Source organism: Lipotes vexillifer, unplaced genomic scaffold (assembly GCF_000442215.2).
Source record: "Lipotes vexillifer unplaced genomic scaffold, Lipotes_vexillifer_v1.1 scaffold236, whole genome shotgun sequence".
NCBI lineage: Eukaryota > Metazoa > Chordata > Mammalia > Artiodactyla > Lipotidae > Lipotes > Lipotes vexillifer.
Window position 1 is genome coordinate 1,498,376 of NW_006773295.1, and position 15,589 is coordinate 1,513,964.

At 46.5% G+C, this 15,589-nt stretch overlaps 1 protein-coding gene across 1 annotated transcript in view; it reads right to left on the reverse strand.

The window, feature by feature from the left end:
* Positions 1-15,589, reverse strand: part of UBE3B (ubiquitin protein ligase E3B) — a 53,768-nt gene that overhangs the window by 12,950 nt on the left and 25,229 nt on the right. The window contains exons 15-19 of the mRNA XM_007448251.1: positions 9,723-9,894; positions 8,031-8,149; positions 7,296-7,410; positions 6,426-6,525; positions 1,959-2,078 (exon numbers count right to left, since the gene is read on the reverse strand). Coding sequence (XP_007448313.1) covers positions 1,959-2,078; positions 6,426-6,525; positions 7,296-7,410; positions 8,031-8,149; positions 9,723-9,894 — 626 coding nt within the window. The remainder of the gene's footprint in view (positions 1-1,958; positions 2,079-6,425; positions 6,526-7,295; positions 7,411-8,030; positions 8,150-9,722; positions 9,895-15,589) is intronic.

Here is a 15,589-nt window from a genome sequence, read left to right on the forward strand (position 1 = left end):
GGCTCTCAAGTTCTGATACCCAAACCACTGAATCGTGAGAACTGGGGTAACTGAATCAATGACCCTCTCTCCTTCCTAATTCAGTACGAACACCAGTGATCAATTTCATGACAGGATCTATCCCAATGGAACGTAAAGAGGAAAATGGACTTTGCCTAAGATCTAAGACAGAAATCCCTCCTTTGACGTCCCTGAGGGATGTGTTTAAACAAGCTGGCCCAGGGTAAGCGGGTGTCTGGTAAATCTCCCAGTGACACCTGAGGAGGGCATCGGGGATTCTGTCACTCTCAGGAGACACCACAGTTTCCACCACCCAGACTCCCCATTGTGCTGGCCACATGGGAGTGGGTATGACGGACGGTGGGACGGAGGAGTTTAAGAGACAGGAAAGGTGCATCTGGGTCCAACAAAGAAAGTGCTGGAGAAGTGAGTTCCTACAACACAACTGGGCTTTGTTTTCTTTGAGTCAAAGCAGAGGCTGCAAGCTGGTGGCCAGCAGGTTGAATCTGACGGGCAGACAGGTGTTATCTGACCTTCCAGGGACTTTACAAAACCTGACTAGTTCACAACACAAAGGATCTGTGGATTTCACACAAAACCCTAAATTTTGGTCTTTTCTTAACAAGCCGGAGCATTATAGAGCCCAAATCTCCACAAGGCAATACTCAGGTGGCCTCTTTTAGAGGCATGTGTTCTCCACCAGCCCCAACACTGAGGCTGGTTGTCAGTTGTCATTTATCAACTCACTTGTGAGGTCAGTCCAAGGGCTGTGTTTGAAGAAAAACGGGAGCAAGCAGTGGAAGTGGAGAATATTTCTATTCATTTAGCATGCAAACAAAATGCCCCGAGCCGAGACATTCTCAGCGAGCGTTACTCATCTCCATGACTGGCAGGGCCCCTGGGGGCACTTACATTTCTTATCCTTACTTTTGAGAATGTCAAAATCATCTGTTCACCACCTGCTGCCTTTCCCCGGCAGCTTTCAGTGTCAATCACCAGTGGTCAGAGAACTTAAACAAGTTCTCCAGGAGTGACAAACACAGCACAAATGCCCCAAGGCAGAAATGAAAACGCGTGGGGAGGAAGGGCTGCTGCCAATGCCGTTTGCTGATGGCTGGTGATGCCGCCCCGGGCTGTCCGGGATCCCCTGACTGTTCTACGCTGCAGAACATGCCAATGAGGAACCGTGGCTGGAGTGTGATGAAAGGCAAGAGAGCAAGCATGGGCAAATCAACGAAGCCAAGCCGCTCCTGGGAATGGGGACATGGGGCTCAATCAGCATACGTGCACATACACTGCACAATGCCAGAGGAGCGTGTGGCAGGCATGATGCAGACACTGCAGGTGTGTGCATTTATTATGACAATGTTCAGGGTCTTGTTCCAGCAAAATCAACATATCATGACAACTTCCTGATATACGGAGGACAGTATCCTGAGGACAGGCACCTATTTCAAAGTCACACAAATTCGCTTCATGGGAGGAACCCTGGACGCTGGGTTTGGCATAGGTGGGCCACTTCACGTGCAGCTCCTAAGTTTATGTCCAAAAAGAACGTGTAGCTCTGTGATCGATGTATTCCCCAGGATGGCTCAGTAACTTAACACCTGCACTCCAGCCTCCACACTCACAGCTGGGCGGCTGGGCAAAGCGCCTGCCAGGACAGAGTCTGCACAGGTATAAGCGTGTCTGTCCTCATTTCAGAGGCACAGAGTGTTGGCCACTCTCACCTCGTGGGGTAAAGGGAGGGAAATGCTGCGCTGGGGTCTCCTGAACTGGGGGCGTGTTTAATCAAGCAGTGCTCAGAGCAGCTGGCAGGACAAACAGGCCCTTCCTGCACCCACAGCCCTGGCTTCAGTGTCATTAGATCAAGGAGTGATAAGAACAGTTCAGAGGCAACAGGTCACCCACTAGAAAACCTATGGTTTACAGAGCGCACTTTCCAACAGGCTTCTCACCTCCAACATCCGGGACCGGCGGATGGTAATGTGAGTGACATGAGGGGAGGCAGAGCTGGTTTCCACAAGCCCCAGTCTCTCCTTCTCCTTGGTCACCATGTTTCGGAACAGGAGAACTCTCTGAAATGAGCAAAGGTGAGACCGATAAAGGGGTCAACAACTGAGGATCCCCTAAAACACACTGTACAAAATTAATGAAATGTAAGCACGTGAGAGGCTCCCAGAATGGGATGCTTTGATGTGTGCTACAGGTTAGAAGTGTTTTGTGAGGACAGTAAACTTCCCCGCAAATGCTCTTGGGAATTAGAAATATAGCTGAATACATGCCAAGGGGAAAGGTTCCAGAAAGAGTGGTCTGGCTGCAGCCAGAGCCCAGCTAAGAACAGTCTGGGAGAAAAATCATTCTCCTTGTTCAGTCAATAATCCACCGTAAAAACCTTGCGGCAGCATGCATTACAGAGGGTGCTTTATATAGCCATGCCTGCTTTAGAGGAAATCGATAGCATGAATTTAAAACACAGAAACATTTCAAAGATATATATATTTTACTGTCAGAAATGTGTAAATGACCCTACAGTATAAAGGTCCCTGACCTTTCAACCTGCCTCCTCTGTCTCCTCAAGCACATCGCAGTCCCACAAGTAATATTTCTCAAGTATCATTTAAATAGAACCCTCTCACATTCTCAAGATTCTGACAGGCTCCTTTAGGAGAGCATTGACCTTTGGCCCCATCCTGTAATAGCACTCAAATCATGTCAGCGGAATGAACGAATAACTCCAATCTCAGCTGTTTTTCTGAAAAATGGAAATCTCCCCAAAGTCAAGAGCATTGTTAAATACAAATAATAACAGCAATAATAATAACAGCCACTAGTAATAACAGTAGTAATAAGAGCTAACTATACACGAGGGGAGGCTACTGCATTTTCATTTGATCATTCTATTAGCTTCCTGAAGTAAATATGGTGACAGAAAAAGCCACTGCCGACAACCTCCTGAGATGGGGGATGTGCTCAATGGAGGGACTAGTCAGTGAAGGGGTGCCATGTGGCTGGTTTACAAGTCTAGAAACTAGGACTGAAGTGCCCTGAAAAACAGCAAAAGCTCTCGAGGTTCCTGGTCAACGCGGAAGGGAGAGAGCGGGCTGAGGACAGCGAGGGTGGCTGGAGAGGCACATGCCGGGGACTCTCGCCTCTGCCTTCTGTGCTGGGGAGCTGGAGACAAGCACAGGTATTTAACTCATGGGGGGCCATGTGGCATGACTGCTTCCCGTGACCCCCAAGTCTTTAGCACGATCACCTGAACGAGGGGTGCTGTCTTGTGGAACTTGAGGCAGAAGATAAGCCTCCTGTCAAGGTTAACACCGTATGGAGCAGAGACAGCGGACACAGAGGCAGAACTACAGAGGTGACCACAAGATCGCCAGCCTCCCATGAATTGCAGAGACTGGATGAGGCTCTGGACCTCTGTGGGGCAGGGAAGAAGGTTTGGGGTAACTTTCACCAGCTCTCAAGGGGCTAGGAGACCTCAGTGAGCACAGTGGACACCTAGGTAAGGATCATCATCCCACTTTGCAGACGAGGAAACTGTCATGCAAGGTCACACAGCTGGTGCATGGGGGACCAGGGCCCATGCACAGACCACCACACTACCCAGCCCTACCCACCACACGTGGCCCTAGGCCTTCTAGGCCAAAGCGAGAGAGAGAGAGAAAGAGAGAGAGAGAGAGAGAGAGGGAGAGGGAGAGAGAGAGAGGCCTTAAGTACCAGTCAGGAGATGAGCTGCATGTAAACATGTAAAAGCAACATAAGAGAGCACAGAGGATGAAGTGCTGTGTGTGTGAACCAGGCAGAGCTGAGACTTTTAAAAATATTAAGGAAAGCAATAAAGGCACTATAAGCCACCCACTCAGGTGGGATCAAGAATGAGGGAGAGGTTCGGTGTCTAGGGCAGATGGCATAACAGTAACAGATGAGAGAGACAACGCAGGCCTGGAGAGAGGCTTTCACCCCCTGTATGCCCCAGTAAGAACGTCACCGGAAGAGAACAGCACACACGCTGTGAAGAGAGAGGGGAAGCCTGAGACACAGAAAACACGCCAAGCCTCAGACACTATCCCAGACCTGCTGGTGCCATCACAGGAGCAGGACAGGGGCCAGAAGATGAGGAAGGGCCCTATTTTCCCCAGGGAGGCAAGAGATTTATGAGCCAAGGACGAATGGCTCATAATCTTCATGATGTAGATCTTAAGCGCCCCCCACCCCGCCCCTTGGTGAGGATTACCATACAGCCTGGACTCTTAAGTCAGGTCAGCTAAACCCAGAGCTTCCCAGACTTTCCTGTTCTCAGCACCCCTAACGGCTCAGTAATATTTCTTACTGTAATCTTAGGTCAAAAGAAATACCTAACAGTTCCATTTAGTAGACAGTTAAGTCCTAACAACTTAATAAGTGTTTATGTCCTAAGAACTTAGTAGCTGTATTTAAAAAACACGCATAAATTGAAATTAAAAATATTTTAATTTCATTTTTTTAAAACCCAGCTTAGCAAAGAGGACATCATCGAGAAGAACGGAGCAGAATTTCACGCTGACACTGTGAACTCAAGCAAGTACCTCGCACGGTGCCCAACAGATTTCACTGTGTTTCCCTCAAAAAATTAAAATATCCTGTAGCAACCGGGGTGCCCCAGCGCACCATTTGTTAACTGCGGACACACGGAGTGGAGATTCTAGACCAGACGCTGTGAGGACGCTGTGGGCCAGGGCTGAAGTCAGACACCCAGGAACGGGGCGAGGAGCCGCATTTTAAGTCAGATTCCACCAACCTGGACTAGACCCACGAGGTGAAGGGCTGGAACCCACTTCAAATGAGGACTGGCTAGAGAAGGGAAGGGCACCACCCTTGGAAAACAGACCACCCAGAAAGCAAACCGCAGAAGATGACACCATCCACTTTTAGTGGCTGTTCAAGGACCAAAGGGTAGAAGTTACAGGGAAGATCGTGTAAGACAAGGAAGGATGTTCCACCACTGGGAAGACAGAAGCCATACAATGGCCTGCTTTGCAAAGCTGTGCATCCTCTATCTGAGGCAGGGGCAGGGATGCCGCTGAAGGGGCTCATGCATAGAGGGCGCGCGACTAAGTCATCTCCATGAGAGGCTTAGTTCTGTCTAAGCCTTCTGAGAGGCTCTGCTGTCAGGTCCAGTAAGAATTTCAACGGCCACATGTTTGTGAACCGCTGCTTGAGGGGCAGTAAAGAAGGGCAACCACAAGTATGACATCAAGGTCAAGACAATACCAGAGAACAGTGAGGAGTACTAAGTAAGTCAGGAGAGAAAGGAAAGGGCACCTGTGGGTTCTAAGGAGCCGACATTTCTGGAGCACTCACGACACACCAGGGACGCCCCTCATCTTCTGGGCGCCCCTGCCGCAGCACCTGGCCCTTCCCAAGGCTCTCACGCCCCGTGGCTCTGTATGCCACACACCCCGGTTTTCTTCCTTCCTCTGATCACTCCTCTCCCCGTGCAGGGCTCTGGCCTCCGTCCCCGGTCTGCTCACTCCCTCTGGCTCTCTGACCACCTCAGCCTCATCCACGAATGCACCGAGGAGGTAGCAAGCCGTCCGCATGTCGAGTCCACCTCCAGCCCCGTCCTCTCTCCTGCACTCCAGACCCTTGTGTCCACTGGCCTCGAGGAGCCGCAGACACGTCGGCTGCTCCTGGCTCTTCCCAGTCCCGCTCCTGCCTGTGCCCCCACCTCTGGGAATGGCCCTCTCGAGGAGCCAGGCCCCCAAGCCGGAACCCTGAGCATGCTCTGAATTCCTCCTCTCCTTCCCCCCCGAGTGCCATCGTTCTTCAAGGCCTGGAGGTGCTACCTCCTTCAGAATCTCTTGATGTCATTGTCTTTCTACTCCCGTGGGCCCACCCGAGTTCAGGCCAGTTGGCCATGACACCTGCCTCTCGCCAGTCCTTCACGCTACGGCCAGAAGGAATTTTCTAAAGCAGAGCTCTGACCAGGTGCCTCCACAGCTAAAAACTCTCCAATGGCTCTGGACAAAATCCACGCTCCCACCCTTGGGTTACGAGGCCCTTCCTGCTCCAGCTCCTATGAACCTCCTCAGCTTCATTTCTTGACTCCACCCGGCTCTCCCTTGGCACCACATTCTCTCTCACCTTGGGCCTGCAAGCACAGTCCGACTACCTGTGGAGTCTTCTCCTGAGCCCCTGCCCTGGATGCCCATGGCATCCCTCCCCGTAGCATCCATCCCACACTAGCCAAATGGACAGTTCACACTGTCTTCAATCTCTGCACCCCCAGCACTTGGCATAACAGCTGCAACAGAGTAAGAGCCAGTCAGCATCTGCGTTTACTGAATGATTGTTTTTATTCATTTCTAATAATCGCTATAACAAAAATGGACAGTCAGGAACTTGGTGGGAGGACCCCAGCTCTGAGTGCAACTCACATTTTTGTGAGGAATGACGTGCGGGATGTACTGCAGGATCAGCTGAGCCCGTTTTCTGTCCTTGTCAAGTTCCTGGAAGAGCACGCTAGGTTTGAGATCCCTTAAAAACAAAGACATGGATTTGGGATAAAGAACAAGAAAACCACCCTCTAGTGCAGGGTTGGCCAGCTACAGCCTCTGGGTCAAATCCAGCCTGCTGCCCATTTTTGTAAATAAAATTTTAATGGAACAGTCATACCCATTCATTAGGTACTGTCTCTAGCTGCTTTCGCACTACAATGGCAGAGTTGAGTAGGTGCAACAGACACTGTCTGGTGGGCAAAGCCTGAAATATCTACTGTCTGGCCCTTTACAGAAAAAGTCTGCTAATCTCTATTCTAGTGCCACAACTTCAATAGTTACATAAGAGTTGATCTGTCATTGATTTAAAAAAGGCAGACATGATCTTATGTTTAGTTGTTGCAAGAGGATTTCCCTACCCTACCCCCCAACAGACCTGTGGTTTTTATCCCTCTAATTCTGCTGATAAAAACTGCCATTTAATGATCATAACCTGTTGCTTAGTTCAGCTGAAAGAACTTTTCTTTCCAGTTTGCATATGAAACATCTGCTCAATGTGAGCTGGCTCTGGCTGCCAATAATGAGCTCTAATCATCTCCAGCGTACTGTGTCTTAACAGAAGCAACTGCGAGGTGACCTGTCCTGACAGGTGCTTTATAGGGACATATGCAGATGAAAAGACAAGATGAAGAAGACAGACCAAGTCCTCTCTGCCCTAAAACATAAGCGCTGAGCATCAGGCCACAACGGTGCCAGCGGCAAGACAGGGGGACTCCAGCCTCCGTAAACCCCCTTCCCACCCATGCTCACCTGCGCAGCCAGTGGTCCTCGGGGGCAAAGCGCCGCCGGCAGTCCCGCTCGTAGAGCACCATCAGCCACCCGTGGACGGACTGGAACAGCTCCAAGGTCTCACCCTTGGCATTCTCTGTGGGGCAAACAACGAGGAGAGCCTCAGAACTGGAGGGGACAGGAGGATAGCCCGTGTCTCCTCTCGTCAGCCCCGAGGCCCAGCAGTTCTTCGTCTCCCTCATGCTGAATGTTACATGGAATCAACAGAATTAAAAGGCTCCCTGGGTACATTCTAAGGGCCTGTGGGACCCGGGAATGTCTCAGACACAATCACTTGCGCTGCCTCCCACTTGTATGTCATCCAAAGGACCTTTTAATCTAAGGAATTTGGTGCTGAACGACTGGAAACACTTCAGGAGGTAGATTCTAACTTGAAGTGGGACCAGACATGTGTTTTATCTTCATGAAAATCAACTCAAAGAATCAAAAGGAGTTTCAGGGCAAAATTAATCATGAATAATCCTTCACACACACATGTAAATCCTGAAGGATGCCTGGGAGAGTAAGACTTCCATAACCACGCTACTATCTTATGCGGTCATAAAGAGTGGAGAAATAAAACTTCTAACTATGTGAATAAATGTGCATTTTGAGTTAGCTTTGATGGACAACAAGGCTAAGAATCAGCTGATGTTAGAGGCTCTAGACTTCCCATGTGTAGCAGCAATTAAACAACGGCTGACATCTTTACCTTACCTACGATTCCATCCCAGATCATCTTAAACACAAAGGAATTCAGAAAAGAGGAGATGGTGACCAGTTCTTCTAGTTTGAATGAAATCTGTTCTTCATAAACTTCAATGTCATCAAGGATCCTAAGTCAGACAGAAAATTATTCACAATTTCCCACTAAAAAGAAGGGGAAAAAAGATCTATTCCTCATACTAGACAAAATAATGTTACGAAATAAGCTCTATCTGTTAGATAAAATTTACAGGTAAAAGGATGTGATGGAAGGGTGGGTGGAGGTATAGATGAAGCAAGAGTGGCCACGAGTCAATAACTAACTAATGAAATTGGTGACAGGTACGTGAAGGTTCATTATACTATTCTTTCCACTTTCTATTTATTTGAAATCGTCTATAGTAAGAAGTTAAAAAATACAATTAAGAAAGGAAAGAAACAACACGTTCTGCTCTACCCTTTTCTTATTCATAAGGATCTGACTGTGACACTGTTTATGAATTCATGTCTGAATTATCAAGGAATCTTGACTGAGACTCTGTGTCTACTGAGGGAAGTTGTGGAATCTTATTCTGCATCTGTAACAGACACTAGGGGCACTGAGTAAGTGCTTGGTAAGTATTTGAGGGTGAATGAATAAATGTCTGAAAGAATATATGAATAAATGAACCATAAGATGCAGCTCTATCTGAAAATCTATAACTGCTCTATTCACTTTAGAGCCTGACTCACTCTTGGGTCACCCTTGACCAGGCAATTAAGGGGGTGTCACCAGCAGCTACAGACCCCTGCTCTCCCCTCTAACTACTCACTGGGCCCTCTCTCCATGACTCATACCCAATCTGCCACCTACATACCCCTAATCCCCTCCTGCCAATCTCTCCCAGACCGAATATAACTTCCTGAGGTCCATTCTATCTTACAATTCTTCACCAACCTTTTGGGAAAAAGTGGAATTAAAAGAATACCAAATACTCAAGTAGACACATAAGCTTAAAGAAAAGGAACTGAACGGGACTAACATTTGTTAATTTCTCACTGTGTCAGGCACTGTACTAGGTACACTTGACATTCCTTTTCTCATTTACTCCCTATCAGATTGGTAATATGCCTCCAATTCCAGTGTTGAGGAAACTGAGGCTCAGACAGGTTAAGCAACTTGCCCAGGGTCAGCTTGACAATAGTTGTAAGAATAACAGCCAACACATACTGACTGCTTCCGGTGCCTGGGACTATGCCTATCACTGATCTCTTCTGTACCTTCCCACACGGCTAAAAGGTAGGTGCTATGAATTCCTATCTATAGATGAGGAAACTGAGGCCCAAAGAGATGGAGCCCCTTCCCCTCTGGCCCAGGGTGTCTCAGTGAGTGGCTGAGCCAGGTTCTGCACACTGGCTCTGGAATTTTCCAATTAACTACCTAGCACAGTGAGTAAATAGCCGAGGTGTGATCTGAACCGAGCTCTAGAAGACCCCAAAGCCCACATCAAGTGGTAATGACCCAGCTCTCCTGAAAGGATGGGAACTAACAACTGCTGAATCCCTACTAAGTGCCAACCATTTTGTAAATGTCCTGTCTAATTCTTCTAATGACAGGTCCAAATGCTTGCAGTAATCACATTAACAATTGCTTCCTTGCTGACACTGTAATTTGGTCTCTCCACATTCTAGGAAAGGAATTCAGCCCCACAGCAGTCAACCTACGTGATGAGGTGCCGGGAACAGTCACAGAACAGCATCAGCATGGCCAAGAGCTGCTTAGACTCTTCAGTGTCATTGCTGAGGCATTCCAAGAAGAGCTTTAAGCCTCCGTGGGGCCCCAGTTCACAGATAAACGCCCAAAGTTTGGGCAGCAGGTCATCAAGGTAAGTGAGACCTGGAAAAGGACAGAGAAACCCAAGCTTCAGGTGGGGCTCCACTTGGTCCCTTATGTCTTGTCTCCTTCGGGAAAACAAAACACTTAAACCTATTAGTGACCATTTAACGCATGTTGAGAGAAAGAAGGTGCAATTACGAAGAATAACATCACCATGAGAACAACAATAAAAGCAGCTAATATTTAATGGGTGCTTACCATGTGTCAGATACCATTCTAAATACTTTACAGGCACTATTTCCTTTTCATCTTGGGAAACCCGATGTTATCACCATTTTAAGGGAGGACACTGATGCTCAGAGAGATTGAGTAACTGGCCCCACATCACACAACCATTAAGTGTCAGAGCCAAGAACAGAACCCAGATCTGCTGACTCAGTGTTTATGTTTTAAATCAGGGATCAGCAATTTTCTTCTGGAAAGGGCCATTGATTCAGTGTTTTTAGGTTTTCAGTCTGGACCAGTATCTGTCACAACTACTCAATGTGCTACTATCACAGCATGAAAGCAGCCATAGACAATAGATAAATAAATGGATGTGGCTGTGTTCCCAACAAAACTTTAATTACAAAAGCAAGCGGTGAGCTGGACTTGGCCCATGGGCCATAATTTTCCAACCCCTGCTTTAAACTATCTTGCAGGCTTATCCACATTTAGCAAAGCTTTCCTCTCATCTACTGCTATTATTCTATCTCTGTTAGAAATGGGAAAGCAGGGCTTGCCTGGTGGCGCAGTGGTTGAGAGCCCGCCTGCCGATGCAGCGGACACGGGTTCGTGCCCCAGTCCGGGAAGATCCCACATGCCACGGAGCAGCTGAGCCCGTGAGCCATGGCCGCTGAGCCTGTGCGTCCGGAGCCTGTGCTCCGCAACGGGAGAGGCCACAACAGTGAGAGGCCCGGGTACAGCATAAAAAAAAAAACAAAAAAACAAAAAAAAAAGCAGCGGACACGGGTTCGTGCCCCAGTCCGGGAAGATCCCACATGCCACGGAGCAGCTGAGCCCGTGAGCCATGGCCGCTGAGCCTGTGCGTCCGGAGCCTGTGCTCCGCAACGGGAGAGGCCACAACAGTGAGAGGCCCGGGTACAGCATAAAAAAAAAAACAAAAAAACAAAAAAAAAACCGGGAAAGCAGCAAATGACAATATGATACTCTGAAGTGTTACACAAAAATTTGACCCCAGGAGAAGCAGAGGGCTTCTCGATGGCTAGGCCTCAGGCACACAAGCTGCATCACTGCTGTCTATGAAGGCTTTTAATATGGCTATTGACCTAGAAAGTGTGGCTCTAAAGTTCCACTTGTCACTGAATGTACAGTAAGATGTGTTCCTCAAATTATTCCTCAGAAAAGGAGGAGTCACCTTATATTTGAGTCCTTATAATGCCTCTCACTTTAAAGAGCACTTTGAATGGCTTAATTTTGAACAAAGAACTGTTTGGGGAAGATATATTAACCTGTGGGCAGACTCAATCAATGCTACTTATGGATGTTTAGAGGGTGAACTGAAGGGATTGTAAGGGAGGCAAAGAAATTTAACACCCATCTCATTATTATTCCTAAAGGTTTGACCTCACTTTTCAAGGGTAAGGGGATGTGGTTAAAAAATGCAGAAACCTCACAATTTAAAAATAAGTTAAAAAAAAACAAAAAACAGGATGACTGAGAGGACCTTCAAGATGGCGGAGGCGTAAGACGTGGAGATCACCTTCCTCCCCACAAATACAACAAAAATACATCTACATGTGGAACAACTCCTACAGAACACCTACTGAATGCTGGCAGAAGACGTGAGACTTCCCAAAATGCAAGAAACTCCCCACATACGTGGCCGTGTGACTGACAGGGTCCTGGTGCTCTGGCCAGAGGTCAGACCTGAGCCTCTGAGGTGGGAGAGCCAAGTTCAGGACATTGGACCACCAGAGACCTCCTGGCCCCATGTGATACCAATTGGCGAGAGCTCTCCCAGAGAACTCCACCTCAATGGTAAGACCCAGCTCCACTCAATGGCCAGCAAGCTCCAAGGCTGGACACCCCATGCCAAACAACTAGCAAGACAGGAACAAAACCCCACCCATTAGCAGAGAGGCTGCCTAAAATCATACTAAGTTCACAAACACCCCAAAACACACCACCGGACACGGTCCTGCCCACCAGAAAGACAAGATCCAGCCTCACCCACCAGAACACATGCACCAGGCCCTTCTACCAGGAAACCTACACAACCCACTGAACCAAACTCATCCACTGGGGGCAGACACCAAAAACAACAGGAACTACAAACCTGCAGCCTGCAAAAAGGAGACCCCAAACACAGTAAGTTAAGCAAAATGAGAAGACACAGAAATACGCAGCAGATGAAGGAGCAAGGTAAAAACCCACCAGATCAAACATATGAAGAGGAAATAGGCAGTCTACCTGAAAAAGAATTCAGAGTAATGATAGTAAAGGTGACCCAAAATCTTGGAAATAGAATGGAGAAAATACAAGAAACATTTAACAAGGACCCAGAAGAACTAAAGAGCAAACAAACAGTGATGAACAACACAATAAATGAAATTTAAAAGTCTCTAGAAGGAATCTAGCAGAATAACTGAGGCAGAAGAACAGGTAAGTGACCTGGAAGATAAAATAGTGGAAATAACTCCCACAGAGCAGAATAAAGAAAAAAGAACGAAAAGAACTGAGGACAGTCTCAGAGACCTCTGGGACAACATTAAATGAACCAACATTCGAATTATAGGGGTTCCAGAAGAAGAAGAGGAAAAGAAAGGGACTGAGAAGATATTTGGAGAGATTATACTTGAAAACTTCCCTAATATGGGAAAGGAAATAGTTAATCAAGTCCAGGAAGCACAGAGAGTCCCATACAGGATAAATCCAAGGAGAAACATGCCAAGACACATATTAATTAAACTATCAAAAATTAAATACAAAGAAAAAAATATTAAAAGCAGCAAGGGAAAAGCACAAATAACATACAGGGGATCTCCATAAGGTTAACAGCTGATCTTTCAGCAGAAACTCTGCAAGCCAGAAGGGAGTGGCAGGACATATTTAAAGTGATGAAAGGGAAAACCTACAACCAAGATTACTCTACCCAGCAAGGATCTCATGCAGATTCGATGGAGAAATTAAAACCTTTACAGACAAGCAAAAGCTAAGAGAATTCAGCACCACCAAACCAGCTCTACAACAAATGCTAAAGGAACTTCTCTAGGCAGGAAACACAGAAAAGGAAAACACCTACAATAACAAACCCAAAACAATTAAGAAAATGGTAATAGGAACATACATATCGATAATTACCTTAAATGTAAATGGATTAAATGCTCCAACCAAAAGACACAGAGTAGCTGAATGGATACAAAAATAAGACCCGTATATATGCTGTCTACAAGAGACCCACTGCAGACCTAGGGACACATACAGACTGAAAGTGAGGGGATGGAAAAAGATATTCCATGCAAATGGAAATCAAAAGAAACCTGGAGTAGCAATTCTCATATCAGACAAAACAGACTTTAAAATAAAGGGCTTCCCTGGTGGTGCAGTGGTTGAGAGTCCACCTGCCAATGCAGGGGACACGGGTTCGTGCCCCGGTCCGGGAAGGTCCCATATGCCGTGGAGCAGCTGGGCCCATGAGCCAGGGCCACTGAGCCTGTGCGTCCGGAGCCTGTGCTCCACAACGGGAGAGGCCACAACAGTGAGAGGCCCGCGTACCGCAAAAAATAAATAAATAAATAAATAAATAAAATAAAGACTATTACAAGAGACAAAGAAGGACACTACGTAATGATCAAGGGACCAACCCAAGAAGATATAACAATTGTAAATATTTACGCACCCAACATAGGAGCACCTCAATACATAAGGAAAATTCTAACAGCCATAAAAGGGGAAACTGACAGTAACACAATAATAGTAGGGGACTTTAACACCCCACTTTCACCAATGAACAGATCAACCAAAATGAAAATAAATATGGAAAAACAAGCTTTAAATTGATACATTAAACAAGATGGACTTAATTGATATTCATAGGACATTCCATCCAAAAAAAACAGAATACACTTTCTTCTCAAGTGCTCATGGAACATTCTCCGGGATAGATCGTATCTTGGGTCACAAATCAAGCCTTGGTAAATTTAAGAAAACTGAAATCGTATCAAGTATCTTTTCCAACCACAATGCTATGAGACTAGATATCAATTACAGGAAAAAAACTGTAAAAAATACAAACACATAGAGACTAAACAATACGCTACCATGTAACCAAGAGATCACTGAAGAAATCAAAAAGGAAATTAAAAAAATACCAGAAACAAATGACAATGAAAACACGATGGCTCAAAACCTATGGGATGGAGCAAAAGCAGTTCTAAGAGGGAAATTAATAGCAATACAATCGTACTTCAAGAAACAAGAAAAATCTCAAATAACCTAACCTTACACCTAAAGCAACAGAGAAAGAAGAACAAAAACCCCCCAAAGTAAATAAGCACAAGGAAAGAAATCATAAAGATCAGATCAGAAATAAGTGAAAAAGAAATGAAGGAAATGATAGCAAAGATCAATAAAACTAAAAGCTGGTTCTTTGAGAAGATAAACAAAATTGAATAACCATTAGCCAGACTCATCAAGAAAAAAAGGGAGATGACTCAAATCAACAGAATTAGAAATGAAAAAGGAGAAGTAACAACTGACACTGCAGAAATACAAAGGATCATGAGAGATTACTACAAGCAACTATATGCCCATAAAATGGACAACCTGGAAGAAATGGACAAATTCTTAGAAAAGCACAACCTTTCGAGACTGAACCAGGAAGAAATAGAAAACATAAACAGACCAATCACAAGCACTGAAATTGAAACTGTGATTAAAAATATTCCAACAAGGGGCTTCCCTCGTGGCGCAGTGGTGGAGAGTCCGCCTGCCAATGCAGGGGACATGGGTTCGTGCCCTGGTCCAGGAAGATCCCACATGCCGCGGAGCGGCCGGGCCCATGAGCCATGGCCGCTGAGCCTGTGCGTCCGGAGCCTGTGCTCCACAACAGGAGACGCAACAACAGTGGGAGGCCCACGTACTGCAAAAAAAAAATTCCAACAAACAAAAGCCCAGGACCAGATGGATTCACAGGCGAGTTCTATCATATATTTAGAGAAGAGCTAACACCTATCCTTCTCAAACTCTTCCAAAATATAGCAGATGGAGGAACACTCCCAAACTCATTCTACGAGGCCACTATCACCCTGATACCAAAACCAGACAAAGATGTCACAAAAAAAGAAAACTACAGGCCGATCACTGATGAACAAAGATGCAAAAATCCTCAACAAAATACTAGCAAACAGAATCCAGCAGCACATTAAAAGGATCATACACCATGATCAAGTGGGGTTTATCCCAGGAATGCAAGGATTCTTCAGTATACTCAGCTCAATCAATGTGATACACCATATTAACAAACTGAAGGATAAAAAAGATATGATCATCTAGGGCTTCCTGGGTGGCGCCGTGGTTAAGAGTCCACCTGCCAGTGCAGGGTACACGGGTTCATGCCCCATCAGATCCCACATGCCGCAGAACGGCTAGGCCCGTGAGCCATGGCCGCTGAGCCTGCGCGTCCGGAGCCTGTGCTCCACAACGGGAGAGATCACAACAGTGAGAGGCCCGCGTACTGCAAAAAAAAAAAAAA